This window comes from Mustela lutreola, chromosome 9, assembly GCF_030435805.1.
Source record: "Mustela lutreola isolate mMusLut2 chromosome 9, mMusLut2.pri, whole genome shotgun sequence".
In the NCBI taxonomy this organism is placed as follows: Eukaryota; Metazoa; Chordata; class Mammalia; order Carnivora; family Mustelidae; genus Mustela; species Mustela lutreola.
This window is the reverse complement of record NC_081298.1, coordinates 71,145,473-71,160,626: the sequence shown is the minus strand read 5'-3', so window position 1 is coordinate 71,160,626 and position 15,154 is coordinate 71,145,473. Positions and strand designations below refer to the sequence as shown.

At 48.4% G+C, this 15,154-nt stretch overlaps 1 protein-coding gene across 2 annotated transcripts in view; it reads right to left on the bottom strand.

The window, feature by feature from the left end:
• Positions 1-559: 559 nt before the first annotated feature.
• CNGA3 (cyclic nucleotide gated channel subunit alpha 3) overlaps positions 560-15,154 on the bottom strand; it is a 29,328-nt gene continuing 14,733 nt past the window's right edge. The window contains exons 5-8 of one of the 2 annotated variants that reach the window (XM_059134685.1): positions 9,846-9,914; positions 8,459-8,566; positions 6,646-6,752; positions 560-3,586 (exon numbers count right to left, since the gene is read on the bottom strand). In XM_059134685.1, coding sequence (XP_058990668.1) covers positions 2,175-3,586; positions 6,646-6,752; positions 8,459-8,566; positions 9,846-9,914 — 1,696 coding nt within the window. In that variant the 3' untranslated portion in view covers positions 560-2,174. The remainder of the gene's footprint in view (positions 3,587-6,645; positions 6,753-8,458; positions 8,567-9,845; positions 9,915-15,154) is intronic. The other variant, XM_059134684.1, reaches the window with a different exon arrangement.

Sequence of the window (15,154 nt, the reverse complement as noted above, 5' to 3'; positions counted from 1 at the left end):
ATACTGTGCTGTTTGAAAATTTACTCACAGTATCATTCCCGTGAAGGGAGGTGATCAGGATCATTCCCATTTCTCAGGGGAGGAAAGTGAGGCCCAGAAAAGACGAGTAACTTGCCCGAGTGGCAGTAGTGGGACTTGAACATGCTCAGGTCTGACTCCCCAAAGCCCACATTCTAACTTACCACCCAAACTCCTTCAGCAGGAGCAGTGGAAGATTCTGGAGACGGGCTTGCTAGTCTTCCTCCAGCTTCCTATCCACTCATGATTTTCCAACTGCCTGAACACCCCCATGGCAACCGGACGCAATGATACCGGGACATTTAGCATCCTGCCTGAGACCCACTTCTTACGTATTTAAATAGTTTGACTTACTTGCTTTGACAAATGTGGCAGCTTTGGTTGCTTTTCCTCCCCTGCTTCTGGCTGTGCATATCCCCTCACATGGGGGACAGAGCCTTGCCCTATTCCCCACTTTTATACTTGGGAAGGCAGGCTCATTGCCTTAGACACAGATCCCAGAACTGAATCTCCCCTTTGACAAAATATGAAGCAGGAGTCATTTAATATTTTTTTAAATCCAGGTCTCTATTTTTCCTGTGCAAATATAAACATAGGCATAATTAATAGTTAAGGCTTTTAAAATACATGCATTTTGAGTATACATTGCTAGTTACAGTTTGCTGATGATATGAGCTTGAATCTTTTGTTCCTTTAATAGTCCTTTTAAATTCATTTTAGAAAGTTAAAATGGTTTACATGATCCATGATAAAAACCAGAAGAGACCCATTTGAATCCAAAATACATACTTGAAAATGCAGCACCTTTGGTATGAACTACCTTAGAGCCCCATTGTGGAGTGTATGGATTATAACTTCAGACCACAGAGATTTCAAAGTCCCTGAAGCAAAATGGGGCATTTTTTTTTTTAAAAGAAAGAGGAAGAGGAGGAAGAGGAGAAGTCAGAAGAGAAGAGAAAGAAGGGAGGGAGGAAGGAAGGAGAAAGAAAAAAGGGAAGGGAACCTGCGCATAGGGCTTCTCTGCACGAGAAGAGTAACTCCCCTTTGGGTAACTTGCAATGTGTATTTAAGTGAAGGAGGGACCACTAAGGTTATAATTCACAATCATAGAACCCAAATATAGTAATACCTTATCCAATGGGAATGGAATTCTATTTACTGGATTAAAAAAAGAAAAAAGCTAGGTCCTGTACGGGGCCCACTTCCGCCTAGAGGAGAGCTTTGCCACTGGATATAATTCCAAGGGAGGGCGAGGTTTCCTCCTTGAGTGGAGGGGCAGTTTGCAAAGATGCAGCCTAAATGTCTGATCTTCTAAAAGTTCTAGTTGTCAGCTTTGCTTGAGTCAGGACTCTATCCCCACCTCCAACCTGAAAGTCTCTCCCCCAAACATAACTCTCCCCTTCAAGCCAGAACAGGCTGCCCCTGTTCCTGACTCAGGAACGACGGGAGAGGCCGTCTTCAAACCCCTTTGGTGAGTTAGAAAATGTTTCTTTCCCTCATGGAGATGTTCTCGGGGGCTGAATGTCAGGGAGTTTGCATTTGCTTCCAAGGCTTGAAGTGACCCCAAATGGGCCAACTTGGCTTCATCCCTTGTGCTTATCACAGGACAACCAAAGGCCAGGATTTCTAGAATCCCAAAGAGCACACAAGGAGAAACCAGATTCAGAAACGTGCCTCAAACTGTCTTGTGTAAGGTTGAATCTGAGATCCCACGTTGCACTCCTAGCTTCTGTTACATCTCCCTTATCGGAAGGTGGTGGCATGGGGCGTGCCAGGGGGTGGATGACTAAATAATCTTCCACTTACAGAAAAATAAAGTTCAAAAGTCTAAAAATTCCCCATGGATTAAAAAAATAAGTGTTCTGTGCCCACACTTTTGTATGCGTGGGTTGGGGACTTCTCACACCGTACGAAGCCCTGCCCCATGCAGTGTTCAATGCGGACACCACAATAACCCGCTGCATAACTGGGGCCAACATGATGAGCTCCCCTCCTTCCTAAATGAGGAAACTGAGGCTCTCCTGCAGTCCCACATGGCTCGCAAAGGGGAGGGAGAACAGAAATGCAGCCTTGCTGAGTCCTGGGCCATTCAGCCGCCGCCACAGGGCATCACACCAATGGCGGATTCTGGGAAGCAGGACATGGACCTCTGCCTTTCACTGTTGTTTGGTCTCTGTTTTCTCAGCCTCCCCAGGAGTGGCCCCATCAGCCAGAGGGTCACTCGTGCCAATCTTCACCTGGCTTTCCAGGTGAGTGAGACGTTGTTTCACTTTCATCTGAGTGGCGTTGTACTCGGCCAGGAGCCGTGCAAACCTGGTCTGCAGGGTATCTAGGGAGGACTCCAGGTGCTCCACCTTCTCCTCAATATCCTTGGGGTCTGCCCCAGCCCTGGCCACGTCCTCATCAATCAGGTTGTCCTTCATCAGGATCTGCCGTCCCTTCTCCTCCAGGGCCTTCTTGGCCTCTGGGTATTCAGTGAGAGCCTCCATCAGATCATCCTTGGAAAGGCAGAACAGGTCCGAGTAGCCAATGCTCCTGATATTGGCTGTCCTGCGGTTCCCTGACTTGCTCCCCTTGATGTTCAGGATGCTGATCTCCCCAAAGTAACTCCCATCACTGAGGACCACGAACTGGGTGATCCCGTCATCAGCCACCACAGCCAGCTTGCCCTCCTTGATGATGTACATCTCCCTCCCAATGTCCCCCTTCTTACAGATGTAATCCCCTGGGCTGAACACTGCAGGCCGCAGCTTGAGCACAAGTTCTACCAGCAGCCCTGCCTCACAGTCTTGGAAGATGCGGACCTTCTTCAGAGTGTCCAGGTGCACGTTGATGGCAATCTCGGCCTTCAGTTTGTCTGGGAGACTCTTGAGCACCTCCTTCTCATCCACCGTCTTCTTGTTGGCCCACAGGTAGTCAAACCACCGGATCACCCGAGTCTCCAAGTCCTTGGTCACCTTGCGGAATTGCATATACTGCTTGATAGAGTCAATCTTGGCCTGGAATTCAGCCCGTGAAGCATTCATGTTCGAGATCATGGAGCCCACATTGCCAACAATGGTGGCAAAAATCAAGACGCCCACCAGGAAGTCTATGACAACAAACAGATATTCCTCATCTTTCACAGGGGGTGGGGTCTCCCCGATGGTGGTCAGGGTCAAGGTGGACCAATAGAGACTATAGATGTACTTCCTGGAGAGGCGTCCATACTCTGGGTTTGAGATGTTTGGGTAGACCCAGGAATCTGTCCCAAAACCAATGAACTTGGAAATGGCAAAGTAGATGCAGGCATTCCAATGGATGATGACGAGGATGTACAAGACCAAGTTCCCGATCCTGAACAAATTGGGGTAGTTGGTCCTCGTCTCTGTGCGGTCGAAGAACTCAAAGAGCCGGGCAAACTTCAGGAGGCGGTTGAACCTCAGTTCTGGGTAGTTTATGCCCAACTTAAAATAAGCCAGGTCTGTGGGGACCAGGGATAATATGTCCAGTTTGAAGTGCACAGTCTTTGTGTAATGCTTCCACAGTCTCGGGGCATCCTTGACCATTAAGCCTTGTTCAAGGAAGCCTGAGGAAAAAGATGGAGGTCACTTGGGCATTAAAGTGGCTGCCTTTTGTGTGTGTGTGTGTGTGTGTGTGTGTGTGTGACCGTGGCCCACAGAAAAATATTTTACACTGTAACTAAAGAAGACATAGTTATACATACATGACAGAAACAATTTCAAAAGCCACACTTACCTCTTACTATGAAAATGCACTCTGATATTTTCTCATCTAGGATGTTCCAACCTGTCTTATTCAATTAAAAATGTAGATTAATTGGGTAAATGTGAATGGGAACTGCTGTTTGAAGATACCAAGGAATGATTATTACATTTTTAAAAGATAAACAGATGTGTTAAATATATATATTTACATTTGTTTACATAATCTCTACACCCAGTGTGGGGCTTAAACCCATGACTCCAAGATCAAGAGCCTCACGTTCTTCTGAGTGAGCCAGCCAAGAGACCCTGGACATTATATTTGTAAAATGCATCCTTTAAAGTTAGAGATACATATTAAAGTGGTCGCTGTCTGAGATTGGCTTTAAACTACTCCACAAGAAAAGGGCATGGACAGGGAGAGATGAAACATTAGCAAAATGTTGGTCACTGCTGAAGCTGGGAGAAGGTACATGGGGATTTGTAACACGACTGTCTCTGACTTGATATTTGTTTGAAAATATTAATGATAAAAATTGTAGAAGCACATGGCCCTTCAAACTGCCTTCACCAGCCACCAATGGGGCATGACCCCCCTTTTAAAAACGTTGCCTATGGGGACACCTGGGTGGCTCAGTTGGTTAAGCAGCTGCCTTCAGCTCAGGTCTGATCCCAGCGTCCTGGGATCGAGTCCCACATCAGGCTGCTTGCTTGGCAGGGAGCCTGCTTCTCCCTCTGCCTCTGCCTGCCATTCTGTCTGCCTGTGCTCGCTCTTGCTCCTCTCTCTCTGACAAATAAATAAATAAAATCTTTTTTTAAAAAAATTGCCTATGGAAGCAGTAACTCTCCTTTGGGGCTGCACCTTACTGTCATCCCAATGGCTCTGAAAACCTTTGCAGCATTCAGACTGGTCTGGTCTGGAGCTGAGCTGGGTGTGGAAGACTCAGGAGGTGTTATTACTGCTAAACTCAGTCAAGTAACCTGAGACTTTCATTCTTCTTTTTCTTCTCTTTTCTTTTCTTTCAAACATGCACAAAAGTAGAGATATGAAGAATGTCTTTTAGATTTTGGTAAGCATCAGACTCATACTGAGGGTTCTGTGAAACCCAGAGTCTGGGCTGTCCCCACCATTGGTCCCATAGGTCTGGGGTCTACTTCTAACAAGGTCTGGGTGATGCCGCTGCTGATCCAGGGCCACAATTTGAGGGCTAGACAGAGGCCGGACTACCCCTTTTGTGAAAAGCAAACATCAAGTTTGTGATCACGTGGTAGGGACACCCTGCCTCCCAGGCCCCAATTCCCTGTTTCATTCTTTAGTTACCTTTGTGTTTATTGAGTGCCTAGATCATTCCACAGCACTCCTATGCCATGGGGCTCCTCCCTACTTCCTTAATAACATCCTCTCTCAATTCTGAAGACTTTTTCCTCTTTTGAGTATGACCCATGGCCACTTGGCTTCTGTGCTTAACTGCTTTCCCCACAAGGCTTCCTGCTAAATCTTAGATTGCCAGCGATAGCACCCAAGCACAGAAAGGGGTGGGATCCCTGTCTAAGTGGGGGTATCTTCTCCTACTGAAGCTTGGTTGAAACAGGGATAGCTGGCTCCATGAGTCAGGCCCCCCAGTGGAGCTCTCATGTCTCAGTAGGCTTATGTCACCACAAAGTGGCAGAACACCGGGGCTGACTAAGTTACTCATGCAACCTTCAAGCTGCATACCTGAGGTCTTCTTCCTCTTCTTTTTTTTTTTTTTCTTAAAGACTTATTTATTTGTTTAAGAGAGGGAGAGCATGCACAAGCAGGGGGAGCAGCAGGCAGAGCAAGGAGCCTGATGCAGAACTCGATCCCAGGACCCTGAGACCACATCACGACCTGAGCTGAAATCAAGAGTCAGATGCTTAACCGTCTGAGCTGCCCAGGTGCTCCAGAGGTCTTCTAAATTATGATGCTGAGCACTGAGTGGAAGCAGGGTCTGGCCCTGCCGGGTAGTGACTGCAGACTTTGGGCCAGTCACTCCAGCATCTCTGGGCCTCAGCTTCTGAAGATGGAGATAATCATGCCTGTGCTTCCTGTCACATGCAGAAGATCTCGTGAGAAACCAAGAGGTGCTTGAAATGCTTTCTACGCCGGGAAGTCACATGGAGGCTTGCGGCTGTGATGTGGTGCTGTTCTTTACAGCGACAGCTATGGCATGGTTTTCAGTTCAAAAAACTTGAAAGTGACAAGACAGGCCCCTGCCAGCTGATGGGACATCTTTGTGCAGATTAGAAAAAGGTGCCCCAAGGATACATAGCTTGGACCCTCAGACATGGGGGGTTAATTTAGCTGTCACTTGAAACCAGAGGTGATCTGAGGGAAGTCATCATGCACCTGGGCCCTCCTTCTGATTTTATGCCTCCATACATCTAAAACCACGTTGTAACCTGTCCTGGATCTTCTGGCTGTCCAGGAAAAGGAGCTCCAAGATTGAGGGATACTGAACTGTCGCTGCAAGAGGGGTCCTGGATCTTCTGGCTGTCCAGGAAAAGGAGCTCCAAGATTGAGGGATACTGAACTGTCGCTGCAAGAGGGGTCCTTTGATAGATGACAGTTTGGCCTTCTTATTTCAAGAAGTGATACAAATGAGGCCCAGAGAGACGACTTGATTTGCTCAAGGTCCCACAGGTCATTGGGACAGCAGGGACCAGAACTCTGGTATCCTGACCTCTGCTAAAAGGCCACTATAGGGGGAACCATAAGGCAGTACCACACCCTCACTGTTGGGGCTTCCCTAGACCCGCCTGGGCTCTCATGGACATGGGGAGGTAACGCCTACCACTCTGGATCTCCTGAACCTGCAGCCAGTCTCCACGGTCCCCCTCCTGAGGTATGAGGTGGGTCCGTGGCCTAGTCCCCAGAGAAGTCCCTGGGCCTGGCCCCACTCACCTGTCCGGGCTCGCACCAGCATATCCAAGCCGTAGAGGACGTCGGACAAGTAGTCCAGGACCAGCCACAGCATCACGTGCTCGGACTGCAGCTCGTCGAAACAGGCCCTAGGCAAGAGAGGAAAGGAGTGCGCATGTCCCGGGCCAGTCCCAAGCAGGCACCAGCTCTGGGCTGAGCACGGCAGTGTTCAGCCTGGTATCAGCCCTGCCGGCAGGGTTTGTTCCCCAGCATTACCATCCCAGGCTCTGACGAGGAGACCCAGCTCTGAGCAACTTGCTGCCCCAAAGAGAGAGCCCTGTGGCCTCTTGACAGTGAGCTCTGGGATCCCAGGAGTGGGCAGTTCTTCCAGGCCTCACTGATGGAGTCCCTGATGGGGGCAGAGACGGAGCACCTGCCCCCTCTGGGGTCAGATGCCAACAAACTAGAGGAATTTCTCAGAAATTCACAGCTGAACAAGCCAGTAAATATTTTCTGCTTTCTAGGTCCGTATGCTTACTATTTCTCATACAGAAAGTACCCCTCAAATATGCTCTTGACCTCAAAAAAGCAGCAGCTGGTGCCTGTGTCCCCATCAGCAACCTGAGCCCCCTGCTGCCTCAGAATCGCAGCTTCTCCAGGACCCCCTGCTCGCACAGGAGCAGCTCGCCCACATAGGAGCTGCCCCAAGTTCTCTCCCTTCTCACGCCCACACTTCTCCTCAGAAGAGCAGGAGATCCCCCTACGTTGCTCAGAGAATCCCGAAAGCCCCCACTTACACTCAGAGAGTAGCTTGTCTTCTCCCCAGCCCCACAGAAGCAGCTGCTGTCTGTCTTGCCGACTTGCTCAGGATTGCCCCTGGAGTCCCGCTGCCTTGCCTGCACCTCCCCATCCACCTCCCAAAGAGCAGCAGCTCAACCTACATCCTTGTCCTGCATCCTCATCCTGAACCCTGTCACTTACTCTCAGAGAGTAGTCACTCACCCCTTGTCCTGCCCCTGAAGCTTACTTGGAAAAAGCTCCAAAGTCTCCTGTGTACTTCTGGAAGAGCAGTGGCTTGCCCTTCTGTCCTCCAACTGCTTGCTCAAGAACCTTGCCAAACCCCTGCCCCCTCAGAAGAGTAGCCTCCCCCCAACCTCCAGAGCACCCAAAGCCTCAGCCACTGTGGAAGGGCAGCTGCTCACCCCCACACGCCTGTCTCACAGGCTTGCACAGGAAGGCTCCAAAGCCCAGCACTTAGGAAGCATGGCTCTTGTCCCTGCATTCTTGCCCTGTGCCTGCCTCAGGCCACACAGACTCCCACCAACCCCATCAGAGGTGAGACAAGGGATCCCTACATCTCTCTCCTACAGACTTTCTCAGAAATGCCCCAAAGGCCCTGCCTGTCCACAGAGAGCAGCGGCCTACCCTGCATCTCCGGCCTGCAGCTTGCTCAGGGATGCTCAAAGGTCCTGTTTGGCCTCAGAAGAGCATAGCTCCCCAATACCCCCCATCCTGTCGGCTGCTCAGGAATGCCCAATCTCCACCCACTTCCCCTCAGAAGAGTAGCTACTCGACCCTGCAATTTCCTCCTACAGCTGGATTAAGACTATTCCAAGGTGACAGGACACTTGCTGTCCATAGCCAGCACAGGTCCTCACCAGTGGTTCAGAGAACTCTTGAAGATGGTCCTCTTTCAGAAGTGGGGACACACAGCTGGATGGTGTCTGTGTGGGGCCTGGAACCCCAGCCCCCTGACTGGGACCCAGAGCTCTGTCTTGAGGCCTGACTGCCCTCACCTTTCCTGGCCCCTCCACCCTTCTCCCCTCCTAGTGTGGAGACCCTGCCCACTGCCTACCTGCACACCAGCAGACACCAGTTGTAGAAGACAGGCAGGGCAATGATAGTCAACCAGTTGTAGTACATGTTGCTGGAGGGATCCACCACTATGCTGTCCTTCTTGTTTCTGGAAACACCGACACACAAACAATGCAGTGTGTTGAAAGATCGCAGCACTGGACAGTCTTAGAAATCTTGTTTAGCTTACAGACCATAGGGCAACTGTAGGCTAAACTCAAGGGACATGTCCTGTCAGTTTCAGGGGCTCACATGGGGGTGTCCCTGCATGGGGGGGCAGGCTGGGAGAGGGCAGACTCTGGAAGTCCTTCCTTCCTAGCTCAGCTCCTCAGAAAGCCACAGCTGACAATAAAATGACGGTGATGACACTCCCATGTACCCATGGTATCACCTATGTCCTTCAGGATGTTGGGAAGAAATTACAGCATGGTAATGCTGGAACTGTTTGGGGGCGCTCTGTGGAAATGCTGATTCCCAGGGCCCACCCAGAACCCTTCCAGGGCCAGGGCTGGAGATGTGCATTTAGACACTGCCCAGAGGTTCCGAAGTAGCTCCTCTTGGGACAGCATTTGGGAGCTAAATGAATTTGTGCACGTGATCTAAAGACTCATGTCCAAGGGCTTGGATCCTGCCTCTCCATCAAAATCAACTCACCTGGGAATCCTCTGGGTTATATGGACCAACACTGAAGGAAGCAATAGTTTAGGATGCTTTCTGTTTTTATTTTCAGGATTATCTAAGGATTAGAGTTTATAGGTAGCACTGGAGATTCTCCTTTTCCTTTGGGTCCATGAGCCTCGTCCCCCATCCTGTACGCCCTACAAGCTGGCCCCGGATTGCAGGGCTGCTCCCATGCCCCAGGGGAGACCTCGGGATGCTTTCTTTCTTTGCCTTGCCTCACCAGGTGCAAGATCAACAGCTCACTGACAGGGCTTTGGAATGTTCCTGATGCACATCACTGCTGGGTTTGGAGTGAAGTTTGAGAATATAGTATTTCCTAGTGCCCAGGAGTAGGCCTCAGCTTACCCCGACTGTACAGACAGACGAACAGAATGTAGGGTGGTAGTGCACAGGGGCAGGCTCACAGGGACAGCCCCTGATTGCTCACCCAAGGCTGCAGACAGTCCTCTCCACCTATAATCCCCCTCTGGGCGCTCAGAGCTGGGGCAGGACTCTCCCTGCAGAGTTTCTTTCACACCATCTCAGGAAGCCCAAGCCCCACCTGGGACCAACTCTGCTCCCGCAGCGCTAAGCAGCCCCTCTCCAGGGCCGACACCAGGGCCTGGCGACCTGGTTCTCAGACTCCCAGGACCCGGGTGGGAGGTGGGAGGGGGCCTAGGCCTGACCTCTGCACCCCCTCACCGGAGGCAGGTCTTCTCAGTACTTACTCCTCTTGTTTTGTGGAGTTTTTCTCTTTCTCTTCCTTTTTCTCCTTCTCCTCCTTTTTCGCCTTGTCACTGGATGATACAGGGGGACATTGAGCAATGTTCATAGGCCAAGGACACTACTACCACAGTGGAGAGGGTGGGCAGCAGTCACAAGGAGGAGAGGGTGTGGTGTAGGAAATGGATACTTGTGGCTCACGGGGATGAAACGAGGTTACTGATTTTATCGCTATTTCTATTCCTGAGGTTAAAGCATACACTGTACACGTTAAAGTATGCATAGAGTTCTAGGCTAATGGTCTACAGTTTCTGACCGACTTTCATGAGTCCCTAGGAAGTCACAAAGAGCTTGAGACCAGAGACATTTTGAGGTAACAGGAAAGGAACCCACATCCACACACGGTGGGCGGAAAAGTCCCCCAGAGTTTCGAAGTCACATGTAAGGTTCTTCGTCCTGAAGGGAGGGGTATGGCTTGTTGGCTGTTCTCAAAACCCACCTGTGTATCAAATGAAAGCCTGGTCCTTGATGAGGAAGCCAGGGAGGAAAAGGGAAGCAAAATACGCACAGGCAGTGGCAAATCTTAGAGTCGCCTGAGGCAAAGGCCACCATGTTCGGACACCTATCCAGATGGTGGCAGATGGTGAGGCACCTGTCCACATCTGCAGGGAGGTCCTGTGAGGGCAGGTGTCTCCCGAACACATGGCTTTACTCTGCTTCCTCTCCTTTATGGCATATCTTTATGCTTTAGCGCTGTTAAAAAGGTTGTCCGTTCATAGTCACACCAGGTCTGGAAGGCAGGCATTACTGCCCAGGGAACCATTGAAGAAACCAAGCGGAAAGGTAAAAGACCCTGTCCGCCTCTGGGGAACCCACCAGAATCACCCACAGACCCTTCGGATCCCCTATTCCACATCCTGAAGGAAGGCCCAGGGTTAAGAAATAAGCACTCACTGAAAAAGCCCAATTCACTTTACACAGCACGACCTAAGGGAATAGTCAAAGACGCGTGCAAACACGCGCACAGGAAGATAACCCATCACTGTTTCTAACAGTGAGCAGCACAAGCCATCTAACCCCACAACAGGAGGAGATTCGTCCACAGTGGAACTCTACGAGGCCCCTCAAAATGATGTTGTGGAAGAGTATTGGCGACACGGAAAAACTTTTCTAATATTTTGCCAAGTTAAAAGCAGACTGTGAAAACAGCACAGAATAATAGTTGTGGGAGCTTTCTATTGCTGCCAGAACAAACTCACTGGTTATTGGCTTAAAACAATCCACACTTCAGATCTGTAGGTCGGAAGCCTGGTCTGGGTCTCCCTGTCCTGAAATTGAGGGCTTGGCAGGGGTGTGATCCTTTCTGAGGATTCTAGGAGAGACTCTGTTTCCCGCTTATTTGGATTGTTAGTGGAATTTAATTCCTTGCTGTAATTCGATCCTCTTTTTCCTGCTGGCTGTAAGCCAAGGGCATCCTCAGTGTTTAGAGGCTCTTGCGACCTTGGTTTCTGGCGCCATTCTTCTGTGTTCAAAGCCAGCAACAGCAGGTGGAGACCTTCTCAAGATGCCCATCTCTCTGGTTCTCTGCAGCTGGAAAGCTTCTCTACTTTTAAGGATTTTTTTTTTTTTTTTATTAGACCGGGCCCACCTTGATAATCCAGCATAAGCTCAGGCTCCTGAAATTTAATCACATCTGCAAAGTCCCTGTTGCTGTGTGAGGTAACGTAGTCACAGGAGGTGAGGATTAAGGCTGGGACTTTTGAGGGAGCCATTATGCCCCCTACCACAGTCTGTTCCTCAGCCCCCAAAGATATATATCCACCCCAAGGGCTAAATGAATTCACCCTCATTCCAAGACACCCCCCCCCCCAACAAGTTTCACCCCATGATAGTATCAACTCAGAGTCCAAAAGTCTTCTCAGCTGAAAAGTGCCAAATCTTATCATCTAAACCAGAGTCTCATGACTCTGGGTGTGAGCCCCTCTCCTTGTGAACCTGTGAGACTAAAACAAACCATCTGCTCCAAAGATACCGTGGGAGGGCAGGTATAGGATATCAGTTCTAGATAGTTCAGTTCAAAAAGGGAGAAGACCAGAGGACGAGAGAGTTACTGGTCCCAAGTGATAAAATCCAATGGGGCACCGCCATTCTGTCTCAAGGCCTGAGAATAATCCTCTGTGGTTTTCAAGCCTCTACCGTCTGGGCTCAAGGCTCTGCCCTCCGAGCAATCGTTTCTTCCTCCTGAAAGGGAGCACCTGTCTATTTGTAGCTTAATATTCTAATCAACCTGTTTCCTGCATCTAGAATTTAGGGGTCCCACAGTCTGCCTCCATTTCTGCCTCTTCTGGTCTAAGCTGGCAGTGTTTTCTGCTGGTAGGAAATCTTCCAGAACATTTGAGGTAATGTTTATCAGAGGGATTCACTGGGCTAGACAAGTGGCTCATCCACAGATCTGTCTGAGAAATCCCTTCTCTATTTTTGGCTTCTGTGGGCATGCAGGCAGAGGGGAGCTGTGAGTCACACCCTTAATCTCTTCAGGGAATCCTTTGTTCACTACTCAGTACTTTTGATCTTTCTGAGGTAATAGCAAAAGGTTGCTCTGCCACACCCTCAATTTTTTCTCAAAGCACGATTTCCTGACAGTTTTTAAAATTTAGTATCTTTTGCTTTTGCGTAGGCTGCGAATTTCCAAAATCATGAAGTTCCATTTCCTTCTTGTTTACAATTCTTTCCTCTGTATCTCTTTCCTTTCGGGTTTTACCATAAGCAGCAAGAAGTCACCAGGCTGGACCTTCAACACCTTTGGTTGGAAATACCCTCAGCTAAACATCCAAGCTCATTGCCTGTAATTTCTACATTCCACCCTTCCTGCAGGTGTGGGACATAATTGCACTACGCTTCCTGCCACTGTAAAGCAAGAGTCCCCTTTCTCCTGTTTCCAAAAGCCTGCTCATTTTTTTGCGAGTCCTCACCAGCTGCGTCCTTAAAGTCTTGGGTCCCTACTAATAGTCCATTTATAACCATCCAAACAACAAGGTGCTTGGGCAATTTAGGTTTTCTCTGTAATGCTCCTCATTTCTTCCAAGCCCTCACTGGTAGTCTTTAATATCCATATTTCTACCACCAACTTATTCGAAGCGATCTATACTTTTTTTTTTTTTCTTTTTTAGTTATGCTCCTCAGGATTCTTCTGGAGCCTGCTCGGAAGCCACTCCCACATTGTTCAGTATTTGCTTCAGCGGTAGCCCCATCCTGGTAATCAAAAGCTGCCTTACTAGTTTTCTATTGCTGCCATAACAAATTACCACGAACATAGAGGCTTAAAACAACCCACATGTGTTATCTTATAATTCTGTAGATCAGAAGTCTGGTGTAAGTCTGACTGGACAAAATTCAAGGGGCGGGCAAGTTGAGCTTCTTTTTGGAGGCCCTGGGGCAGAATCTGTTTCCTGCACACCAGGGTTGTTGGCAGTGTTCCGTTTCTTAAAGCTGTAGGACCAAAGTAACGTGTTCTTGCTGCTGAAAGCGGAGGGCTGGCCAGCTTTGTGAGGCTGCTGTATGCCTTGCCTTGTGTCCCCCTTTCTCCTTCTTCAAAGCCAGCAGTTACCTTCTCACTTTGAAAATCCTCTTCCTTCTCCTTCCATCTCATCTTGTGGACCCACTCTTTCCCCCTTTCCGCTTTTTAGGACTCCTGTGATTACACTGGGCCCACTTGATAATCCAGGATAATCTCCAAGGTCTTCAAATTTCATCACACTTGCAAAGTCCACTTTGCCATATAAAGTAATCTCTCCACAGGTTCCGGAGATTAGGATGTAGCCATCTTTAGAGAGGTGGTGGTGAAATTGTTCTGCCTACCTTGCTACTCAGTATTTATTGGGCACTTACTATGTACTAGGCACTTTCCTAAGCACTGCAAATGGATTCACATATTTAGTCTTCACACAACTCTGTAAGAGTGTGTGAGACATTAATACAAACCCTAATTTACAAGTCAGGAAACTGATGCACAGAGAGGTCAGGTAACTTGCCCAAGGTCACAAAGCTCTTTGTGGCTGAATTGGGATACAAATGAGCTTAACTGGTATATATGTACATTGATAATATTATATTAGAGAGATGATATATATTGATCACAATATGTATCTATATATGTAACTATGTATAATTCTAATAAAAATTATATATTCTGTATAATAATTATAGAATATACAAGTATATACCTTACATATTTTATATAACATATTCTTTATTCCTATCTATCTATCTATCTGTTCAGTAAATATAGAAAACTTGGAGGGATATTTCCCAACATGTTAAGAGGGGTCCTCTCTGATAATGGGATTCCACTACTAAAATGAAGTATATTTTTGGAGGGTGTATGCTCATGGATGTTTTTCTGTGTTTTCCAAGTTTTTGAAAGTGAGTACATGGATAAACTGAATAAAAATTTAAAAATTATTAACTTGTTAGAAGAGTAAGAATGGCCACTGCGTCTTAATGCCAAGAAACCAGCAGAGGGCGCTGCCCACAAGCTTATCAGGCAGCTCAGCTCTGCCAGAGTTTACCACCAGGCGAGAATGAGAAGGCTGGAGGTTATAGGACTTGGCTTTTCCCCTGCTTATCAACCTGCTGTGGGCCTATGAAAGACCCAGCGCCATCCAACCACATCCCTGAACCCACCCAGCACCGCCCTATACAGAGCCGTAAAACAACGCCAGTTTGGGCTAGGAGCCGTTTGCTCCAGGAGAGAGAAAAATGATTCAGGAGCCATGGGGCTAAGTGAAAATGCTAGAAACATGGTGGAAGAATGGGGAAGGATGTCCATGGGAATTATTTCTGTGCCCAGATGGTCCCATTTTGGGACAGTCCCCAATTTTGTCCCTCAATCCTCGGCCTGCTGTGTGGATCCAGGATTCACACCCAACTCCAAAGATTTCTAAGAGCCTGATTCAGCCAACACTATCTCCCTCCATCCTCGCCTACATCCCAGCCCCAGAACAGAGAAGGCTAGAGAACCGCAGCACCTCTGTCCATGGTTACCAGAGCCTTGGGCCTTTCTCCAACTGCAGGCCCCAACACTGGGGATTCCAGGGTGTTTAATATCAAGTTTGGCTTTAGATCAAGCACATATCAAATAGCTGCTGTTTCGCAGATTAAATAATTTCATTTATCTTGTATTTGATTCTCTGGATTGGAGATCTACATTTATGCAAACAAAATGCATTTAGGTTTCATGGAGGGAAATGGGGAAAACTTCTATCCAAGGAACAAAGGGAAATAAGAAAAAAGCCTTGACACATTTCTCTTTCAA